The 16,391-nt window shown below is 46.7% G+C and overlaps 1 protein-coding gene across 7 annotated transcripts in view; it reads left to right on the top strand.

Moving 5' to 3' along the window:
• The window catches only part of mrtfab (myocardin related transcription factor Ab), a 34,826-nt gene extending 18,435 nt beyond the window's left edge, over nucleotides 1-16,391 (top strand). For 3 of the 7 annotated variants that reach the window (XM_076298344.1, XM_076298348.1, XM_076298343.1), the window contains 17 exons: nucleotides 1,955-2,020; nucleotides 6,439-6,494; nucleotides 7,079-7,154; nucleotides 8,205-8,240; nucleotides 8,411-8,557; nucleotides 9,337-9,497; nucleotides 9,771-9,884; nucleotides 10,389-10,642; nucleotides 10,989-11,187; nucleotides 11,286-11,660; nucleotides 12,664-13,515; nucleotides 13,665-13,871; nucleotides 13,999-14,115; nucleotides 14,455-14,589; nucleotides 14,811-14,894; nucleotides 15,259-15,319; nucleotides 15,609-16,391. In XM_076298344.1, the coding sequence (XP_076154459.1) occupies nucleotides 1,955-2,020; nucleotides 6,439-6,494; nucleotides 7,079-7,154; nucleotides 8,205-8,240; nucleotides 8,411-8,557; nucleotides 9,337-9,497; nucleotides 9,771-9,884; nucleotides 10,389-10,642; nucleotides 10,989-11,187; nucleotides 11,286-11,660; nucleotides 12,664-13,515; nucleotides 13,665-13,871; nucleotides 13,999-14,115; nucleotides 14,455-14,589; nucleotides 14,811-14,894; nucleotides 15,259-15,319; nucleotides 15,609-16,258 (3,590 nt within the window). In that variant the 3' untranslated portion in view covers nucleotides 16,259-16,391. Of the gene's footprint in view, nucleotides 1-1,769; nucleotides 2,021-6,438; nucleotides 6,495-7,078; nucleotides 7,155-8,204; nucleotides 8,241-8,410; nucleotides 8,558-9,336; nucleotides 9,498-9,770; nucleotides 9,885-10,388; nucleotides 10,643-10,988; nucleotides 11,188-11,285; nucleotides 11,661-12,663; nucleotides 13,516-13,664; nucleotides 13,872-13,998; nucleotides 14,116-14,454; nucleotides 14,590-14,810; nucleotides 14,895-15,258; nucleotides 15,320-15,608 lie in introns of all 7 variants that reach the window. The other 4 variants (XM_076298346.1, XM_076298345.1, XM_076298349.1 and 1 more) reach the window with 3 other exon arrangements.

The following is a 16,391-nucleotide window of genomic DNA, read 5'->3' as shown; positions in this document are numbered from 1 at the left end:
CTAGTGCAACTAGGACAGCATCATCCACCTCTATTTTTCTTCTCTCCTCCACTTCTTTTTCATACTCTCTCCTCCACTTCTCTTTCATACTCTCTCCTACTCTGTCTCTCTCTCTCTCTCTCTCTCTCTCTCTCTCTCTGTTGCTCTTACTTGCTGTTCTGTTGCTGCTTTGGGCAACGGGAGCATATCAAAGTGTCTGTTTGATTTACAGTAATAGGGCCCAGCTTCACAAATAGGTGTGAGAGAGCTTGTCTTTCCTCACTGCTGTGGTGGGGGCCTGAAATAGTCTGTGTATTGGGTGGTGGTGGGTGGGTGGGGGGGTTGGGTCGTAGAGGTTCAGCAGTAAAACAGAAAGCAGAGAATGAATGATGAGAATGTGACATGACACCGGGCAGCGGGAGGACGACAAAACAGCCCGGCGTTCGTGACCGTTAACAACCAAGATGGGGCAGATAGAAGGAAAGGAGAGGAAAGCGTTGAGCGTTCAAGGTTTTTGCTCCTGAGAATAGATCTCTCTTTCACCAGTTTCGGGTTGTGCCAGGTGGGGTTGGGTATTCCCCAGTGGCAAAGGCCCTGCTATGTGATCTCAGCACGTGAGCCATGTTAGAAAGTGTGTGTGTGTGTGTGTATGTGTGTGTATTTGTATTGGTGGGTGCCAGGAAAGGCTGCTAAGTAATTACTCCATAATGTGGGGATTGGTTTTCCCTGAGTCCCCTGTTGAAGGTGACTGGCGGGTATGCTTCAGCGGTCTGTGTTGGAGGTGATGTCATGGGGGTCGGCACCAACAGGTGTGTGCTGGCCCTTCCAATGTCCCGGTGGGCAGGCGGCTGTCGGCTCCGATCAGCCTGGCAGAAGCCGAGTAACGTTAAGAGGCCAAATGAGTGGAGTGGCCTGTCTGGCCGGCTTGTTTGGTTAATTACTCCCTGATCATCTGGACACTCATTGCCAAGACGAGTTTGTGTTTGTGAGTCAGACTGTTTTTATAGTGGTCAGTTAAGTACAGAGTGCATGTGTTGTCCAGTATTTTGGAGAGGAGAATAGATGGAATTAGAAAAGAGGAATGCACATAACACTAGACTGCATAGATTGTGGACTCGACTGACTGTTTTTCCATATCTAGAAGTTTCCACTTCAACAGTGCTTGTTGCTATGGATACTACTGAGCACATGAACACATCTTGATGCCTAGAATGTATTAAACTGTCACCGAGTAATTGAATATTGAACAAAATGACTCATCTACGCCCCCATAAATTAATTGTCCTCCTTTTCCATGCTGGGAACTGGCCGTCCTTTTTACTTGAAGTTGGTCACTTCTATGAAGAGAATAATCAGTAGAATGGAAAGGGTTAACAGGAGCATTTAAATGCTGACTTCACCATCATGCTCATCTGCAGTTGCATTTGCATAGAGGTCTTAACACAGGCATGACCTTTCATGCCCTGTCGCCAGGCCCAATACCACAGTGACCATATACTCTGATGGCCAGCTTGTTGTTGTTCAGGCAGTTGTCCATGCCCATGTAGTTGTCAAGTGGTGAGTCCGCCCACGTGCCGTCATGCTAGGTCTGTTCGGTCGTGTTCTTTTCTGAAAACAGCAGTGAAGAAGAATCAGGAAGTGTGTAACGCCACCCCCTTCACACCCCGACCGCTTCCCCTTTACCTCTTGCTTCAGTTCTGAGTAGAGTGGAAGGAGAAAGAGAGAGAGAGAGAAAGAGTGAGAGAGAGGGTGGTTGCTATCAATCTTCTGCTTTTTACCACTCTTTTTAGAAACACTTAGGATACATCAATGGGAATTGCCTGCTAAGAACAGCGGAGACTGGAGAGACAGAGAGATCATCATCATCACCACTACACTGTACTTTTCTTCTACACTCCATTTGACCGACACTTTCTCTCTTTTTTCTCTCTCTCTCTCTCTCTCTCTCTCTGTCTCGCCCTCTCTCCACATGCAGTGCTACAGCTCAAACTGCAGCAGCGACGCACACGAGAGGAGCTGGTCAGCCAAGGGATCATGCCTCGTAAGTCTCCCCGCCTGTCTCCACCTAACATAGTTTTCTTTCCCTCCCTTGCCTCTGCCTCTGTTAGGGTGAGTCACACGCCAAAACAAACAGGCGCCGTGATGACCAGGCCAAAACTCCTGTTGGCCAGCACCAGACAACAACGTCATTTAAGATATTCTGGTTTTATTCCTAGATGTGCAAGGATAACTTTCAGATGTTGACTTATGTAAAGGAGGCAAAGGAAGTTGCATGCAAATACAGTATGCGTACTAGGTCATACTTCGACCTTGTAGTTATTGCCTGTTGAATGAGTCTCAGTTTGCATGCAGTGGCTATTATTAATGTAAATGATCTCTTATAGCACATAGCAGCTCATTTATGTGTGTGTAATTCTATGTCATATATGTATCACTGAGGCTATAACTTTTAGACATCACTTCATTTAGAAAGCCTCACTGTAGTAATTCTAGAGTACTGCACAATCATTATATTGATGACAGGCCAATGTATGTGACAAATTTAAAGAAGTTGCAGACTTATTTTAAGATGTTATGACCATGCATACATTTTTTGTGCAGTCTTGCAACACTTACTTGAGGTTAAATAGTGGGTGTTGCAAATGCACAGAAGAGAAATATACTGCCTCTTAATATAACAAGGCTGCCTCAGATTAAAACAGCCATGGTCTTTTATCAGGTAGGTCAGCTTCCCCCTCTGTTTCCACTTCCTTTTTTTTGCTCACTTCTGCCAAAATGAGGAGACATTCTGTCCAAGTGCTGTACTCTGTTGACACTCTGTGTGAAAAGGAGGAAGGCCCTGTGAAAATGATAGCACAGTGCTGCACTGTCTCTCAACCACAGGAGCCCTAATTCAAAAGGCCCTGGTTCTGGGACCTGGCGATACGATACATATCACAATACATTGGTTACGCTTCAATATATGGGGCATGCCACACCGAAATGAGTCCAGTGTCGCGAAAATCCATTTCGAGATATATAACGATTTGAATGAAGACAGGGTCGAAAAATGACTAAAATATGTATTTTCTAATTTCACCACAAACACATTCCTTAACCTCTTATCTGTCACTCATTGACATATCTTACTGTAAACCGACCTAGAAATATGATTTTGAAGGCCAAAATTGTAGGCTGCACATTAAAAATTGGATAAAAAAGTTGACGTTTTTCTTCCTCATTCCTGTACGTGAGAACAGGAAAGTTTCTGTTTTCTTTGGTCTATTGGCCTCTTCAAGAAGTCATCATAAATAGGCTATCCACTCGTAATTATTCTGAAGCAATTTTCTATTTTAGCCAAGAGATTTAGGAGAAGAAACAGCCACCTAAACAGTTGTTGCTGACCAGATTCCTCACGGAGATTGCACCTGATTGGTCCGATTCAATTTGTTTTGGAGTTGGCAACCTATTTAAAAACAAAAACATTAGGCTATGCATTAAGCATTATTTTAAAAAAAATTAGCATTTTGTCCTTGTCGTCTTCAGAAGTTGATCGAACATTATAGGCTACCTCACAAGTTATACGAATGCCTCACGACTTTTACCACCTGCGTGAATGGAGCATTTAGAAGCTGTGCTGTGTAGTTCAGATCTTTTCGGATTAAACCATAGAGATTCTGAAGCAATTCAATCTTTGGCTACGGATTTCTTTGGAGAACGGACAACAGTGATTGACAGCACTGGGTCTATTTTAATTCTAAAGGCAAAGGGAACTTTATCAGGATGCATTGTCTTGTGGTGATTGGTTGAGAGGAAATATACATAATATGCTCATTTACACTTCACAAACTTTAAAGCTGATTTTCTCAAAACTTGTTTTCTTCACACTTTGGCCAATAATAGGGTTGACCAAACGGAACTGAACAAATGACCCCTTGTTTTAAACCCTAAGGTCTGTGGATTATGAATATCCAATAAACCCATTTTTTGTCAAACTGAACTCATTTCGTCGTGGCACGCCCCATATTGCGATATATTTCAATACTGTGCGAAAGGTGATATATTGTGATAATAATTTTAGAAAAACTGATTATAAAGAAGACATCACACATAAAATGTAAGTACAAAAAGTCTGCTTTAGACAAACAATTCAGTATACGGTACAGTGCAGTGCAGTCTGCCTATGTCAATAGCAAAATAAAGTACTTGCATGTAAACTATTCATAAAACAATCAATATTATGTTTTTGAATATCGATAGTATTTGTAGAAGTATTGCCGAATAAAATATTGCGATATCCGATTTTATCAATATTTTCTTACACCCCTATTCTGGGACAGACCCGAGGCGAATACATAGCCAAACCGAGCCATGTCGGTGACCGGTCCATTCAGCATTTTGGGCTCATTTTAGGGTATGTGTCCCTTGACACAGGAAGCAATGGCCCAGCTGTTTCAACAAAAACTGTTAATGCCGCAAGAACATTGTGCAAAAACGCGATGCTGATATGAGCACATATGACCAGCTGCTCCGCAGCAGCAGGAAACACATTGGAACTGCGTGGTCATGCAAGCCCAGATCAGCAGTCAGTGGTTATCAGCCTAACCTCTGAATAAGATTACTTCTCATTCCGCAATATAATAATTCATGAGAATACAGGATTCAACCATCATAGGATGGCGATTTTCTCATTAATTAAAACATCCGATCTGAATCCCATTTGTATACCTCTCTACTCAGGCAGAAGTTTAAACAAAGTCCCATTTTCGCTTGGGGTCCTCAGAAGCGGACCTAAGTGACGACTGGGCGTCTGCACAACATAACCCTCAATGGATGAGTAGAGTGCATCAATCTGTAAAAGAAAACCGATGCACGGGCTCACCCATTAAATTCACACACACATTTAAAGTGTTTTGTTGTGACTGAGTTCTGAGAGCCTGTGTGGTCTGCACGCGGCCCCAGAGGGACATTGGAGGAGTTGGCAGGGGGACCGGGAGGTGAGAACAGGTGAAGGCTCCGTTTCTGGTGTCACATGTTCCTTACTGACCCACCGCGCTATTAAAAGAGATTAGGGAACGGTGCCCCGAGATTTGGGCATTGATCCACGTATGCCAACCTCGGGCTTCAGCAACCCCACGGGTGCCCCAGCACGACAGCGCTGACTTTTGCCAGTGTTTTCATCAGAGAGAGATGGAGGCCCCAGAGCTATGCCAGATGTTTAAAGTAAATTGATACACTGCATAGTCTAGAGACTGTAAAAGATCACTGGCAGAGCTATGACAAGAGTCTCTGAGTTGCGTCATAGCCTGCACCACCCTCCGCCATTCCCTGCACACGCAACAGACCCCTGGACGCTGAGAGTCTTGATCTTCACTGGCCTTGCCCAGCCCAGCCCAGCCTCTGTCGCTCTGGAGGTTTCATCACCCGCTCTTGCTCAATCAGGAGCTCTTACATCAGGTTCAACCATCATGCTCTCCGCCTCAGTCCCCTCCACATCTGCAGCCGCAGAACATCGAACAACTGAGGAACGTTTTAGTTCTAAACGATAAGTGTGGAGAGGGATGGTGCAGAGTCTTAAAGGAGAAATCAATCATTTTTATTTATTTATTTATTTATTTATTTTCATATGGATCTTCACACATATCTCGGGTCACCAAGTACTGTCGGTACGAGAGAAAAAAAAATCAGTTTTACCTAGCTCGAGTCTGTGAGCCGCCATGTTCATGCCTCCAGAGTGTAGCGCTGTAGCTGCCTGGCTACTTTAGCTGTTGGAACTAGCAACTCGAGCTAGGTAAAACCGATTGTTTTCGGGGTTTTTTTCGACAGTACTTGGTGACCTCAAGAAAATCACTGGATTTCTCCTTTAAGACTCCCCACACTTCGGCGCCGGCATGAGTGCGACGCACCCCATTTTCAATATTCAATTACTTTGATTCCATTTATTTCAATGCAACCCTGCACACCACCGATGAACCCTTTCGCTGCAGTCGTGTAGATTACGATTCAGTTCTATTTTTGTCGGAGCTGCTCAATAAAATTCATTTTTTATGTCTGGCTGTTAAAAATTTCAACGCTGGTGTGCCTGGGCAGTTGACAGAAAATGGCAATGTGCGCTTCACTGACCTCATCTACCTGAGAAAAGAGCAGTGAATTGAGAACATGGTTCCTGTGAAACACATCTCTATGAGACAGGACATCTCTATGAGACAGACTATACTCATCTATAATGGTGCAAATTGTCACACATTTTTGAAACCACTGTTGCAAGCCACAGAATGGCCTTCACCTCATGTGCTCATGTTCTTGTGTACTGATAGGGGATGTTAGGGCTTTTTTTACAGCTTGCTTGATAATAACCAGAGTGACATTTTCACAGGATTACCAGTTCTGCTTTGAGAATGTGTTGCATCAAATAGCAAGCAACAATGCGACAGCGCGTTCGACCGTCCTCACCTCTGGTCTCTCTCTCTGCCCTCACAGCACTGAAGAGCCCGGCCGCTTTCCACGAGCAGAGGAGAAGTCTGGAGCGGGCACGGGTGAGTTAGCACCATCCAACTCAGTGATCAACAAGTTACTGAGTACAGCCCCGTACCCCAGACAATAGTGGTATGAGCTGATGTTGAATCTGTTACAGACTGATCTTCTTAGCTGATTGTCTTTTTCTTGCCTTGTGTAAAGCGCTTACATTTAACCTGAGGCTTTTTCGAAATGACTTAATCTCTCTTCAGTATTTTATTTTTATTGTATTATTGTTTTCCTTGACTATTGTATTCTTCTTTTTCCTTTTTTTTTTTACTTCTCTTTAATATACTTTACAAACAATGGTTCAACCTTCTGTAATTCACAGCCTTCTGTAATTGTTTTTTGTCATCACGTCTGGAAAGACTGCACACTCTTCATACTGATTTGACGGCTGTCTATCAGCAAATGCACATGGTTCTGTTTAGCATGTTCTCTACAGGAGCTTTCAGTTCCTTTAGCTTAACTAGTTCAAAAGGGGTGTTGTCGGCTTAGACTAAGTTCCCCAGAATCATAGAGCACACACACACACATTCCCCGCACTTTGGGTCTTTTTGTGTTACCAAGTCTTCCATGTAACCGACTTCTCGGTCTCCCTCAGACGGAGGATTATCTGAAGAGGAAGATCCGGAGCCGTCCTGAGAGGTCGGAGCTAGTGAGAATGCACATACTGGAAGGTGAGTAGGAAGCGCTGCTCTGACACCGTCGTGTTTGAAAACGAGACCGTGTGCACGACTCTTTATGGTTGTGGTGATCTAAATAAACGCACGGTACTACATTTGTAGCTTTACCAAAAATAATGCCTCTAAATGTAGTTGGTATAGATAAATAGATAGATGCACTAGCATCTTGATTGTTAGGACTGTTTCGCATCCCATTGGCCTCTAAAGGAACAGTGAATATCTATCACATGACGGTTCAGGTGAAGTAAAGTTTTCAAGCCAACAGTTTTACAAAGTGAAAATGTTACACCAGCAAAATATTTTCATACAGTGAGCAGTTGTGGTTTAACATAAAGACATTAAAAAGCATGTAGTGTCAGGATGAGAATGACTTTCACCCTTTTGGTGACAGCAAGCATGTAAACAGCTCTGCTAACCACAGCCTCCGTCACCTTTTGCAAACCACATTAGGGCAGGACGCACACAATAAAGGCCATTGTTGTACTGTAGTGACTCTTTTATTCTTTAATTTGGAAACCACATTTCATCCTTCACTCCAGAACACACCATTACACACAAAGGCTTTCATTCAAGTGGTCTGGATTGGATTTCCATTCACGTTAAAGGTTATAAAACAACAATCATTGCAAGTGTTTTTTTTTACAACTGATTACAAGACGCACCAATACTTGAAAAACAAAAAAGGAGTACTTGAAAACGACAAGCTATACCAGGGATTTACCATCATGTTAACCTGCTGCAACCTTGCCCATAATCTCATACGCTTGCTTATGAGTTTACATCTTTAATCAAAACACTTACAGTGGGCCACTAATTAAACACCAACAATCTCTAAAAACGTTCAATTTGTGTTTGGTTATTTCTGTTTATTTCTATTTCTGCTTGTTTCCTTTGGTCATGTACGTGACCAGTTCTCATAGTGCACCATGTCTGCTTCACTGCAGTGTTGCGTGTTTCACACTGACTGTTGTGACCTCTACCAAATTTGCTTTTGTAGCATTTATCAAAATGGCCACTGGTAATAGCTGTGTTTTCTGTTTTAAGTACTCCCCAAGACTAGACAAGAACTACACCAGGAAGGTAAATTTAGAACTGATGCATTCAACTTAGCAAGCATATAGCTGTATTGTTTTTTTGTTTAACCAATGTTGTTTCATTTCCCAGTGCTGTATGTGTCTGGCTCATTGCATTTATTTGTGTTCGTGTTTGTTTGTTTGTTTTTGGGTGTGTGTGTGTGTCTGTGTGTACAGAGACATCGGCCGAGCCCTCTCTGCAGGCCAAGCAGATGAAGCTGAAAAGAGCTCGTCTGGCTGATGACCTCAACGATAAGCTTTCTCACCGACCAGGCCCCATTGAGCTCATCCACAAGAACATCCTGCCCGTGCACACAATCATTGGTACAACTCTACCTATAGTGGACACCCTGACACCCATTGTTACACACAAGCAAACACCACATGACCACATATTAGCTGGAGTTGCCCTAGCACCTGTTTCATTTACAGTATGTACATAACAACCTTGTTCAATATTTTCATTATGCAATGCAGGGATATGGTGCATTAGGATGAAAGACCTAAAGGATTGAAACATGTATCCCCATGTATTCAGAAATGTTCTGCTATGTGTATGTGTCATGGTGATTATTAAATCTAAAAATCTAAGTTTTAGGAAGTTCGATCAGGTTTAGTCTCTCTATCTCTGGGTCTTTCACTCAAATGCCCACATAGATCAAGATGTGCCATTGATGTGCCAATGGCAACACATCTTGTGCAAAACTGCTGCCCGAGGCGTTGTGTTGAAACCAACCTCACAGTAACACTCGCGTGTACCTCCTGGGTGTTTACATACTGATTGATGCCATTTGAGCCCTGGTGTTGCCACATGCTATGGTCAATGTTGCAGTGAGCTCATGTTGCGACAGAAGCGGTTGGGTGTTGTCAACCATGAGCCTTTTGTTGTTCATTGATTAGAATTTTGTATTGTGCCACCATCTGTTTGTTTTGCTCCACTGAAATGTTTATTTAAAGAACCACATAATACTGGCGGAAGTCTGGTGCCCAACAAGTGAAAAACAACTGCTGTTGAAGTCGGCTGTTGAAGTCTTCTGTTGAAGTCTTCTGTTGTTGGCTGGATGAAGTCGACGGGAGTGTTCACTTTTCAATTACTCCTTCAGGTACGGAGTCACCAAAGGGCGACAGCTCCTCATTGGACGAGGACAGCAGTGATGCGCTCTCGCCTGATCAGCCAGCCAATCACGACTCTCCCCTCAGCTCCAGTCAGCAGCACTCGCCGCCTGATGTGCTTAATCTGAATGGCAACCCATCTCCCCCTCAGGTACCCTTGTACCCATTGCAATGAACTGATTAATTAACCTTTTACACCACTTCATACATAATCAGGGACTTAGCTTCACTAGGATAAACAGAGTGTGATAATAAATAAAGAGTGGTAAATGTAAACAGAGTGGTGGTGATGACTAAACGGGTAGAATGATCGAGATGAAGTGCTGGCCAAATGAAAAGTGGAACTATAAAGTGTTGTGCACAGATTAATGTTCCTCTTCATTTCTGAATATTCCTCGTTCCTTTTCGTTTGTCTCCTGTGCAGTTCCTTCCCCAAGTCCCCTTGCAGCTGAACGGCACGGACGTTCCTCCTCCACAGCCGCTGACCAATGGGGCCTTGACAGTCACCACACCGCGTCCGGCCACGGGACAGATGAAGGTGGGCTCTCGTCCTCTAAACACTTGCACCTTAATGACTCCTGGGTTTTTGTTTAAGTTTCAGGAAAATCAGGCCAGTAGTTGTGGTGTAATTCTGCTTACAAACAAACAAATGAACAAGCAAGCCAGTGAAACCACCAAATAAACAGACACGTGCGAAGACATAACATCCTTGATGGAGGTTTTGTTATAAATACAGTGAGCTTGGTTGAGGCATGTGCTGTACTGAGTACCATGATGGATTATTCTATGTGTAGCACCCTAGTATGTGCTCAAGAGGTCTGATGGGCTCTGAACAGGTTCTTTATCCTCTCGGTCCTCTCCTCGTCTTTTTTTCTTACATATGGACATACCGAATTCTTCTCATCTTTTAAAAAAAAAAAAAAGAAGAAGAAGAAACCTCATGCATCCTAGTGCTTGTGTCTTGTTTCTCTTCTTCATGTAACATTCCTCTTCCTTCCCTTTCTCTTCCTCTTCCTTCCCTTTCTGTTCTTCCTCCACACAGTCGTCGTCTAAGTCCAGCTCGGACCGGCCGTCCCAGCGGCCCAAGAAGCCCAAGGACAGCAAGCCCAAGGTGAAGAAGCTCAAGTACCACCAGTACATCCCGCCGGACCAGAAGGCGGATCGCGAGCCGCCGCCCCAGATGGACTCGTCCTACGCCAAGCTGCTCCAGCAACAGCAGCTCTTCCTGCAGCTGCAGATCATCAGCCAGCAGCAGCAGCACTACAACTACCACACCATCCTGCCCGCGCCGCCCAAGTGAGTGTGTGTGTGTGGGGGTGTATGTGTGTGTGGGGGTGTATGTGTGGGTGTGGGTGTATGTGTGGGTGTGTATGTGTGCGCGTGTGTGCGCGTCTGTACGTACATGTGTAAGCGCGATGAGCCCGAGTTTTATCATTGGTTGTGAAGATTTTTTTTTTTATTGGAGAGTCAGTCAAATAAAGACAGAGCGAGATGATGTGACACTGAGTAGAAGTTCTACAGTTGCAGTTCCAAGTGAAGGCACTAGAGGGAGCTCTAGGCCCTGCTCTTTGTCAGCGTGCTGGGGTTGCACGGTTATGTTCGGAGGAAGTCTGTTCTCACTGCAGCCATTTCCTCTCTCCAGACCCCCTACTGAGCAGCAGCAGCAGCCTCCGCCTGCTCCCCCTCCCCCAGCCAACCCTGGGCCCTCCCCATCCCGTGCCGTGCCAACCCCCACCTCCTCCTCCACCCCCTCCAGCCACACCGGGTCCAACCGACACAGTCAGCCCCCGTCTGGCGACGCCAAGCCAAGCACCCTGCCGGCAAACCTGGACGAGTTCAAAGTAAGCTGATGTTTGAAAGAACGGTACAAACGCATACAGTGTTAAAGTCAGTGGTCCTGGTGTTAAACTTTGTTTTATGATTGTGATTGTAACTCCAGGTTGCTGAACTCAAGCAGGAGCTCAAACTGAGGGGTTTGACTGTCTCGGGCACCAAAAACGACCTGATCGAGAGGCTGAAGAACTACCAGGAGCAGAACGGTGGTGCCATGGCAACTGCTCAGAAAGCTTCCCAGCCTCAGGGGCAAACGAATGGCCTCGCGCCTGTTGTCGCACAGTCCAAGGAAGCCCCAGTGAAAATGGGAACCATCCCAGTTGTCAACGGCCATGTCACTCAGATGTCCACCATGCCCCACGTGATGCGCTTCAGCAGCACAAGCTCCTCCCCTCCTGTGTCTCCCGCCCCCTCTGACCGGTCATTGGCTGGAATGAGCCCAGACGAGACCAGCTGTAATGGCGACGTGTTTGGTGAAATGGTATGCTCACATTTTTACCACTTTAGTTAGTTGGTCTTCATAACGAATTAAAGAATTTGTCCCATGCACTCCCATTCACCTCCCTGAATTAGACCATTTCCTTCTGCCTCTGCCTCATATTCTGCAAGAACCCCACAGAGTTCCCTGGCATATTTTCATTTTGAAAGACCCACTTTGGCAACTTCCTTTAGGTATTTTTCATGTGTTACAAGACGTGCCACGAGTGAAATAACCAGTAAACACCATGGCATAAGTATTTCCGGTCTAGAATGTCAGTGCGGCAGTTGACATTCCAGAATGACGATTGAAAACAAGCCGCTGTGACAACCGATGGAACCCATTGCTGACTGATTTTCTGCAGATTTGCAGTCTCAAAGCATTTCAAAATGGTATGCTCACATTTGTGCCCCCGTTTATTCGGCCTTCATAACGAATAAAGAAATCGTGAAGATGTTTATCCGGAGTGCAGCCCCATCCATGCCTCATATTCTGCAAGAACCCCACGGACTTCCCTGGCATATTTCACTTTTTCAAGACCTACTTTGGCAAAAATCTTCTTCAGCCGTTTTTCAAGTGTTACAAGACGCATCACTAGCCAAATAAGCAGTGGTTAATTTTGCATAACGAGCTAAATTAGTAGTGCCTAAGTATTTCTGGTTTAGATGGGCAGTGCGCCAGTTGACGTTCCAGAATAACGTGACAACAGAGGGAACCCAATCCTGACTGATTCCCTGGATAGGGTTTTACAAAGCTATTCTGGAAAAATAAGAGGACCCTTCTTCACATTAAGCTTTACAAGACAAGCAAGTTAACATTATCAAATAGCTAACAAATGACTAAATGCAGTGTCGGGGACAGGGGCAATTTGCTCCCCACATTAGAGATGAGGCAGAGAGCACAGAGGCAACTTGTTGGAGGGCATTTTTTTCATGAACTCTCTCACCCCCTCCCCCCCCCTCTCTCTCTCTCCCTCTCCCTCCCTCCCCCCCTCTCTCCTGTCTAGGTGAGCTCCCCTCTCACTCAGCTCACCTTGCACCCGTCCCCGGAGCCCCTGGAGGCTGTGGTAAAAGAGGAGCCGCGGGGCCTCGGCCAACTCTCCAGCTGCCTCTCCCGGCCCCAGCCCCCCAACGCCGTCGCCACCGCCGGTCAGAACAAGGACCAGATGCTGCAGGAGAAGGACAAGCAGATCGAGGAGCTGACGCGCATGCTGCGCCAGAAGCAGCAGCTGGTGGAGACGTTGCGCTCGCAGCTGGAGCAGGGCAAGCGCAACGGCAGCAGCGCCTCCGCCGCGGACATCCCCAACGTCGTCCTCGCCGCCACCGCCGCCGAGACCCACCTCCTCCTCAACGCCGTCCAGCTCAACGGCATGGCCGCCAGGGTGAAGGAGGAGGCCGAGGACGAGAAGATGGCGCTGACGACCACAGCGGTGACCACAGCGAGCGCTCCTGTGGTGGCGATGGAGACGCAGCAGACTCTGCTACAGCAGCAGCAGCAGCAGCAGGCGGAGCAGAGGAAGGTGCAGATGCCGTGCTCCCAGCAGACGCTGCTCAAGCTCCAGCAGATCCAGCGGCTGCAGGCCCAGCAGCAGCAGCAGCAGCAGCAGCAGCAGCAGCACGTGGAGCTGCAGAGGATAGACCTGCAGCAGCAGCAGCAGAAACTGCAGCAGCTGATCATACAGCAGAGACAGGCGCAGCAGCAACAGCAACAACAACAGCAACAACAACAACAACAACTACTACAACAGCAACAACAACAACAACAACAACAGCATCAGCAGCATCAGAGGAAGCAGCTGAGGCCTCAGAAGCAGCAGCAGAGGCAGCAAAAAAAGCAGGAGCCTCCCAAACCACAGCAGGTCAGTCAGACTCTCCAGTACCTCATTAAATAGAGATTGAATACTGCCAACTTCTCCCCATGACACTGATTATTGCCATTCATTCACTCTCTATTCTGTGTAGTTTTCTTATTCTAGTGTAATAATTTGTATTGGCACTTTTGTTATAGGCCCCTCAAGTGTTTGTTACCCAGCAACCCAGTACACCGGTCACAACACCCTCAATCTCATTGGACCTCCTCAAGGCACATCCCGCCCCTACGTTGGTGACGGACGGCAATGGTAACCACTATCTGATCACACTGACCAACAGCAGCACAGACGGCCAGCTGCCCATTTCACCACAGAGCAAGACCAACGGCCGCATCACTCTGCAGGTACAGACCGGTTTCTCACAGCGGACCTTCCCAAAACGGTGCCCTAGATAGATTTCACAGTGTTAACTTGAGTAATATGGTCTAGACTAATGAATGGGTAATGCTGAACGTGTTTGTTTTTAATCAGAGGTTACAGTCAACTCCTGTCAAGCTCCCCAGCCAATCACCTGTACAGATGGTCTCCGGTAACAACCAGTCAAAACCGACAGAACAGAAAACTCCTGTTAAACAGCCTGTGAAAAAGGTTTGTTGTTCACATTCATACACTAAGAAAAGCTATTAAAGGAGAATTCCAGCGATTTTTCACACAGATCTCGGGGTCACCGAGTACTGTTGGTACGACTAAAGCTAAAACAATCAGTTTTTCCTGGTTTGAGTTGCTGCAGCCAACAGCTAGCTACCAGGCAGTTCCAGTGCTACACTCTGGGGGCATGTTCATGAGCCCCCGTGTTGATGCCCCCAGAGTGAAAAATCGCCATAATTCTCCTTTAAATGAGATTTAGTCTTGTATAGTCTTGTGAGTTGGTCCTCTTAGTGTGTTTTGGTCAAGGGTCATGATGCCTGTCTGTTTCCTCTTCCTCAGAGGACCGCCCTCCATCTACAGACCAATGGCGTGCAGGAGCCCAGCGTGCCCGTCACTGCGCCACCCAATCTCCAGCCTTTCTTCTTCACCAAGGACTCCTCATTGGATCAGACCATCTCGCCTCCACCAATCAAGGTAGGGCGGCGAAACTCTCAAAACCCCCATATAATGAGTCATCCTGTCTGAATTTAACACTTCTTCTTATTCACTTCACTATATTCAGACCATTTCCATTTCCTGCATCCATATTCTTCTCGTATCTCAACTCTGTGTGTTCCCCTTTTCATTGACATTCAGTAGTTCAAACTCCTCCATTCTTTCTCACTTCATCGGTTCTCTTCCTCCTCTTCCTACAGCTGGAGGTGTGTCCGACCTTTGACCGACACACCTTGTTCACCCCTCCCTCTCCTAAACAGACATCTCACTCCACTTCACAAAAAGTACGACCCGTCATCTGACCCGTTGTCTGTCTCTGTGTCTGTCTGTCTGTCTGTCTATCTGTCTGTTCTCTTTTCATCTCATCCCTTTCTTCCTGTGTCTATTGTCTCTCTGTTTACTTATGGCAATGCCTCTAACCAGGTCAAGGTTTTTCCTGATAGTTATTAGTCAGAAGAGCAAGTGTTTTGTTTGGAAGTCTTTATCAGATATATCAGATGTTATGGTGCAGTTTTATGCCTTTATGATGACCGATAGTGTGTTCTAATCGATACCACACCGGTATGGACTGTATGACCATTGTCACTGTTATCTGCATACACAAGAGTGTTTGTTCTCATGGAATGATTTGTTTATATTTGACCACAGGAGAATGGTTCAAGCAGTCAGCATATTGACGACTTGTTTGACATCCTCATCAAGAGTGGAGGTAAGTTTTTTTTTTTTTCTCCCAGAATATATATGTGTGCCAAAGACATCTAGTTCTGATCCACCAAGACAGTTCAGAAAGTACCAGTATATTAGTTCTTCAATTATCAGTGAATGGAGAGGCTACAAGTAGTCCTTACCACATGTTTAGTACAGTATACATACTGTACTTTTTTAGTGTAGTTTATGTAATAATATACATTTAGTAAAGTGTTTTATGTAAATGTTGTACTGTGTATGTATGTTCTCATCATGGTACTCGTACTCTCTTCTCTTTGATCCCAAACCAGAAATCTCCTCCAATTTCAAAGCCAATCCAGACCCGTCCCTCTCTGAGCTGCACTCCAACCCGCCCACCCCCTCCCCTCCCTCCTCCCCCCTCCGCCTCTCCCCCCCAACACCTCCTCCAGAGCCGTCCTCCATCTCCTCCTCCCTCTCCTCCACCTCCTCCCTCTCCTCCTCTTCCCAGCATGCCCTGCGGAGCGGGCGGCTGGAGGACTTCCTGGAGAGCACCACGGGCACGCCGCTGCTGGGCGTGGCCGACGACGACGACGACGCGGACGGTCCGCTGACGCTCATCGACGAGCTGCACAGCCAGATGCTAAGCACGCCCAGCATCCTGGACCACCCGCCCTCGCCCATGGACACCAGCGACATGGGCTTCGCGCCGCACCCCGCCGGCCTAGACTTCGGGGACCCCACCCTGGACGGCATGGACTGGCTGGACATATCCATGGGTGGGGGAGGGGGCGGCGTGGGGAGCGGCAGCATCGGAGGGAGCGGAGACGGGACGGGGAGCAGCAGTGGCGTCGGGGTCGGCGGGGGCAGTGAGAGCGCCACCATCTTGGCGCCGCTCGGCTCGCAGACGCCCCCTAGTGTCTTCTCGGCAGACTTTTTGGACAGCTCAGACCTGCAGCTGCACTGGGACTCCTGTTTGTAGCCCCCCCCCTCCCCCCTCCCCCGCCCGTGAGCGCGCTTGTGTGTGTGGTCTTCACCCGCTGGCTGGCGCCAGTGCAGCCAGGACATGGACGCGGACACGAAACCCATCGCTGTAGGGGGGGGGGGGGGGGGGG

This window comes from Alosa pseudoharengus, unplaced genomic scaffold, assembly GCF_046254945.1.
Source record: "Alosa pseudoharengus isolate Yale_2024_CS ecotype anadromous, Long Island Sound unplaced genomic scaffold, YU_APseudo_1.1 YU_APseudo_1.1_scf_21, whole genome shotgun sequence".
In the NCBI taxonomy this organism is placed as follows: Eukaryota; Metazoa; Chordata; class Actinopteri; order Clupeiformes; family Clupeidae; genus Alosa; species Alosa pseudoharengus.
Note: the sequence above shows the minus strand (reverse complement) of the source record. Positions and strands in the feature narration are given on the sequence as shown.